Source organism: Euleptes europaea, chromosome 2 (genome assembly GCF_029931775.1).
Source record: "Euleptes europaea isolate rEulEur1 chromosome 2, rEulEur1.hap1, whole genome shotgun sequence".
Lineage (NCBI taxonomy): Eukaryota > Metazoa > Chordata > Lepidosauria > Squamata > Sphaerodactylidae > Euleptes > Euleptes europaea.
In genome coordinates, this window is record NC_079313.1 from 133853787 (window position 1) to 133860155 (window position 6369).

Genomic DNA, 6369 nt, shown 5'->3' on the forward strand with positions numbered 1-6369 from the left:
TGCTCGTAGCTTTCGGTTGGAACAAGATTGGCTCAGTTTCGAACGAAGTGGGATGATCGTGTTGAATGCAGAAGAACTGCAATTCCCAAGAGTGACTGTTGTTATTAATTATGAAGATCCCTTGTATCTGCCTCTTTTAATCTTGCTCGGCTCTTGCATTTTATTTTTTGAAAGTTTTTACTATCGGCCCCGCCTCCCTAGCCAAGTTAAGAAGTTTATCAAGATCGAGAAGCCTTCTTCTGCTCGTGAACCTTCTACCCCTTCTGGGATGTCTTTTCATCATGGGTGAACTCCGAGCTTCATTCAACTACAATGCAGTCTGAAGAACAATTTGCAACTCGGGGAGAACAGATATGGCAAATTCCACCGAGATGAGAGAGGTGCCGGCCACTGGCAACGGAACGAGCAATAGCTGCACAACAGACAACGCCACCCAATTCAACTTCACGTCCCATGAGCAGTCCCCGGACTTCTATATCGTCCTCCCTGTGATCTACTCTGTGATCTGCGCCGTGGGTCTGACAGGAAACACGGCTGTCATCTACGTGATCCTCAAGGCCCCGAAGATGAAGACTGTCACCAACATGTTCATCCTGAACCTCGCCATCGCTGATGACCTGTTCACCCTGGTCCTCCCCATAAATATCGCCGAGCACCTTTTGCACTACTGGCCCTTCGGGGAGATCCTTTGCAAAATCATCCTCTCCATCGACCACTACAACATCTTCTCCAGCATCTATTTCCTCACGGTGATGAGCATTGACAGATTCCTGGTGGTCCTGTCCACCGTCCGGTCGAAGCGGATGCCCCACCGTACCTACAGGGCAGCCCGTATCGTCAGCTGCTGCATCTGGGTCTTGGTGACCCTCATCGTCTCCCCCTTCTTCATTTTTGCTAATGTCTACAAAGATGGCTTGGACATCCAGAGCTGCGGTCTCAACTTCCCCAAGCCTGAACGGCTTTGGTTCAAAGCCAGCAGGATCTACACGCTCATCTTGGGCTTTGCCATCCCCGTGTCGACCATTTGCATCCTTTACACCATGATGCTGTACAAACTGAGGAACATGCATTTGAACTCAAATGCAAAAGCCCTTGACAAAGCCAAGAAGAAAGTCACGGTGATGGTCTTCGTCGTCCTGGCCGTGTGCCTCTTCTGCTGGACACCCTTCCACCTGGCCACCATCGTCGCGTTGACCACTGACTTGCCGCAAACCTCTCTCGTCATTGGCATCTCCTACTTCATCACCAGCCTGAGCTATGCCAACTCGTGTTTGAATCCGTTCTTGTACGCCTTCCTCGATGACAGTTTTCAGAAAAGTTTCAGGAAGATGCTGGAGTGTCAAACTGCTTAAAAGGGGGAACCCACACTTCCCAGATACTTGTTAGGGCACTTAATTAGGGTTGCCAAGTCTGAGTTGGGAAATGCCTGGAGATCTTATAGAATCATAGAGTTGGAAGGGTCCATCAGGGTCATCTAGTCCAACCGCCTGCACAATGCAGGAAATTCACAACTACCTCCCCCCACACCCCCAGTGACCCCTACTCCATGCCCAGAAGATGGCCAAGATGCCCTCCCTCTCATGAACTGCCCAAGGTCATAGAATCAGCATTGCTGACAGATGGCCATCTAGCCTCTGCTTAAAAACCTCCAGGGAAGGAGAGCACACCACCTCCCGAGGAAGCCTGTTCCACTGAGGAACCACTCTGTTAGAAAATTCTTCCTAATGTCTACACGGAAACTCTTTTGATTTAATTTCAACCCGTTGGTTCTGGTCTGACCTTCTGGGGCCACAGAAAACAACTCGGCATCATCCTCTCTATGACAGCCCTTCAAGTATTTGAAGATGGTTGTCATATCACCTCTCAGTTGGGTAGAGCTTGGGGAGAGTAAGGTATAATGCCATAGAATCTGCCCCCAAAGCAGCTGTGTTCTCTAGTGGAACTGATGTCTGTTGTCTGGAGGTCAGTTGTATTTCCGGGAGATCTCCAGGCCCCACCTGGAATTTGGCAACCCTAGCACTTATTTGTTTTCGGCGATAGCTCCGGCAAACTTTTCAGTGTGTGTGTGTTTGAAGAATATTACAACTTTGATTTTTTTTTAAATCTTCCTTTTGTTTAAAGGCTATTTATGTAATTTCAGCGACTTGTTAGAATGCCCAATATATGTGAGGATGCTTACTTGTTTTGGCAGGAAAGAAAAAGAAAGTGCCAGTTCTGGAAATTGTAAAAATATTTTTATTTTATGTGCTAGTCTACTGCTACCCTCTGGTGGATGATTACAAAACAGTAGACTGGATAAATGCCCTGAAAATACTAGAACAGGGACCATTGATGGAGATAGATCACGATGGGTAGCAGTGTTAGTCTGACTGTGGCAGCAGCAAAGAGCAAGAGTCCAGTAGCACCTTAAAGACTAACAAAATTTCTGGCTGGGTATGAGATTTTTTGTGAGTCACAGCCTCTGAAGAAGTGAGCTGTGACTCATGAAAGCCACCAGAAATTGCATTACTCTTCAAGGTGCTACTGGACTCTTGCTCTTTTCTATTGACACTGAGATTATGCATAACTATTTTGCCTTAACTACTGTTCGGTTCAACTCAAATAAACACCAAGATTGTCAAATGCTATAGAGAACAACAGGAAAGTTATGGTGGGGGAAAATACAACGTTGAAACTGTATTGGTGGTGGAAAATGCCATCAAGTCACAGCCAACGTATGGCAACCCCATAGGGATGTCAAGGCAAGAGGCAAACAGAGGTGGTTTGCCATTGCCTGCCTCTGCATAGCAACCCTGGGACTTTCTTGGTGGTCTCCCATCCAAGAACTAACCAGGGCCAACCCTGCTTAGCTTCCAATATCTGATGAAATCCGCCTAGCCCAGGCCACCCAGGTCAGAGTTGAAAATGTCTTAGGGAACATTGTAAACCCTTCAGGGCTAGACCTGATAGCAGACACTGTATTGTACAGCATGTTTGGAGAAGTAAGAAGAAATCACTGTTATGTTATACCAGTCGACCTTGTTGTGGTGTGGAGATGTTCCTCATTAGGACATAAGAGCATGGCAGACTTCCTGACATACCAATGTCTATAACAGCAAATGGTCAGGTATGTTTGGAAGCTCAGAAATGAAGTAGGGGGAGATCGATGGCCATCCTCTCTGTACATCCTCTCTGTACTGTGACCAGTGTCTGTCAAGCTTAGGTCTCCTCTGAATGTAGACATCTCCTCTGAATGTAGAGATGTCATTGGTCCTGTATGGTCTACTGTCACTGTCGGTAGACAAATGTTTCATGATATCCTTTTTAAAAAGCCACCTGAAGCAGTCGGCTATCACCACATCTTGTGGCAGCGCGGTGTACTGTTGTGATCTTTGCTTTCCCGGGCACAAATTCTTTTAACATCTGTACAGGGTTTCTTCCAATAAAGCACCTTTGCCACCTCACCCTCCACCCCCTTTCAAAGAATATGTTGTTGCTTTTTGACAGAAAGGCCACACAGGTCATTTACGCATGTAGGGTTGCCAGGTCCCTCTTCACCACCAACGGGAGATTTTTGGGGCGGAGCCTGAGGAGGGTGGGGTTTGGGGAGGGGAGGGACTTCAATGCCATAGAGTCCAATTGCCAAAGTGGCCATTTTTCTCCAGGTGATCTAATATCTATCGGCTGGATCAGTTGTATTAGCAGGAGATCTCCTGCTACTACCTGGCAGCTGGTAATTCATACGCATGGGAGTTTTACCTGAGGTTCATTGCTTGCTGGACCCACACTTTCCAGCTGGGAATCTCTGCACCAGCAGTCTCCAAGCTCAAACCAAGTCCCCACCCCTTTAAATGCTGCTTTGTAATTGGCTTACTTTGCAGTACTCACTGTGAGAGAAAATTCCCCCCAACCCAACTGCTGCATAAAAAAGCACTCTGAGAGGAAGGGGTGAGGAAGACATCTAAGCCTCGGTTTTAAAAAGCCTTTCTTTTGCTCAGAAAGAGCTCCGAGGAAGCAGGAAGCATTTGAATCCCTGCCTCCTTGCACACTGCTTTGTGATTGGCTGTGAGAAAAAGCAAGCTTCTGTGACCCGCACTTTGTCTTCTGCACAGAGATTTCAGCTGGGCTGAGCTCAGGGCAGAGGGAAGAGTAGGGTTAACAGAGGAATGGGAAGTCCCGGGATTTGTGAGGGCTGGGCGCAAGGTAATTTCTAATGAATAGAAACCTCATGCAGAACTCCAAGGAACAACTGAGAAAGAGATCGTGAGTCCAAGTACCCAGTGGCGGACCAACATTTTTGGGGCCCTGAAGCTTGAGTTGTTATAGAGGCCCCTTCGCAATCAGCAACAATAGGGCAACATCCTACAAGGCCCTGGCCCCAGCCTGATGGAATGTTCTTCTTCTATGGGACCTCCAGAAGTTCTGCAGGGCCTGTAAAACAGAGCTATTCCACCAGGCCTACAATTGAGGGCAACCACAGGTTCTCATCATTACTGGCCTCCCTCTCCTCTCCCTCAGGGCTTCTGATATGAAGATTTGGTTGCTTGGCCAGGCCTCCAATGGCCCTGTAATTATATGAGTACCATATGAACGGTTTGATGAAGTTTATTGATTGTGTGTGTGTTAAGTGCCGTCAAGTCGCTTTCGACTCATGGCGACCCTATGAATGAAAGTCCTCCAAAATGTCCTATCTTTGACAGCCTTGCTCAGATCTTGCAAATTGAAGGCTGTGGCTTCACTATATCTTTTTTCATTTTGGTTTGTCTCATCATAGGGTTTTCAAGGTAAAGGTTGGTCAGAAGTGGTTTACCAGTGCCTTCTTCTGCGCAGTACTAACCAGAGTTAGCCGTAGTGGCACTGCCGTTGTCTACGAAAGATCTTCCGCCAGTGTCACCTTCCACTACTGCTGCTGCCCAGTAGCTAACCTTCAGGGATTCCTCTACCCCCATCCCCATTGGAACTGCCTGTTCTCTTCTGCGGATGTGGCCATTGATCCCTTAAGGGGGTGGATGCATCTTCGTCTGGTGTCTCAGCTGTGACCATTCCGTCTTGAGTGACTCTGCTAGGAGTTTAGTCTCTTGATAGAGTCTAGACCCCTTACGGTATTGCTCTCAGCTTCCCTGACACTCACAAACCCCCTCACCACGTTAAGGTGTGCATCCAGAAGGGGGAGTTTATTGATTACTTATGAATTTTAGATATATATGATTTTATTATGATTGTTGTTACCTGCTGTCAGGTAAGAGAGAGGAATGGGGATCTTCAGTAGCTGCCACCACTCTGGTGTGAGCCTAACTCAAGAAGGCCCAGAGCACCCTCCCTGCCCCTGGCTGCTGCTTCTCCCAACAGGGTATACTTTCTAGGTGACTAAATGAGGCATGAGGACCCAGGGCAGAGTAACAAGTTTATTAAAAAGGTATAATAATAATGATAACTCAAGCCACAATAGGACAACAAAACCAGCAAAGGCAGGCAATCAAACAAATAAAAACCCTAACACATCTATCTTTACTGTCCCTAGCCATTTCCTGACACTAGGCCTCAGGCTAACTCACCTCTTCCTGGAGGAGGGATCCCTCCGTCTGCAGCAGCCTCTCCCCAGCCCTGCTCCCTAGGAGTGAACCCCCTCCCTTTTCAGGCAAGGCCTTTTATGCCTTCTCCCCAGGCACCACTCCCTTACCCCTGATTGGCCCTAGCCTTCCCTCCAAATCCTCTTCCACCAATCACAAGGCCCAGAGGGTACCTGAGAGATGTAGGCCTGGTAACTACTTTAATATAGGCCTCCCTAGGGCCTGTAGGCTGCACGAGGCCTAGGATCATGACACCCACCCTGAGCCTGGCTTTGACTGGGAATGAGGGTAGGCTACAACTTTAACTAATAAATAATAATAGGGAGGGGTCATCAGATGGGGGACGTTAGGATAAAGAGGTGAAAATCTGATCTTTTGGTGTTAAAATGCACAAGCGAGACGAATGCAGCCTGAATTGAGAATTCAGATGTCTTTTTATGGATCTGATTGGCTCTAGCCTAAGGGCTGAGCTATAGAATTGTTAAGCCGTGCACCAACGAAGGATTTGAGGATCCAGCCGCCAAAATGTAGGCTATGAATAGATCCTGGTGAGCTCAGTGAGCCCTTACAGCTGAGGGTTCAAGCACTGCAAGCCCCCAAGAAAATTTTGAAATTTGACAGGGACATTTTGAGGCCATGTGAAATGGGTATTAGAACATACTCTAAAGTCAATATTAAGTACTTCAACCCATTGGCTTATGATTCTATCACTAAAAAACTCTTATCGATTTTGTAGAGAAATTCACTCATTAGAAAAAGTTGCTTCGGGGGCCCCTCCAGGATTGGGGGCCCTGAAGCTTAAGCTTCATTAGTTTCACAG

The 6369-nt window shown here is 47.3% G+C and overlaps 1 protein-coding gene across 1 annotated transcript; it reads left to right on the plus strand.

Annotated features, from left to right (window-relative positions):
- Nucleotides 1-353: 353 nt before the first annotated feature.
- On the plus strand, nt 354-1352 carry NPBWR2 (neuropeptides B and W receptor 2). Its single transcript, XM_056843969.1, has one exon. The coding sequence runs from the start codon at nt 354-356 to the stop codon at nt 1350-1352; it is 999 nt and encodes a 332-aa protein (XP_056699947.1).
- The last annotated feature ends 5017 nt before the right edge of the window (nt 1353-6369 follow it).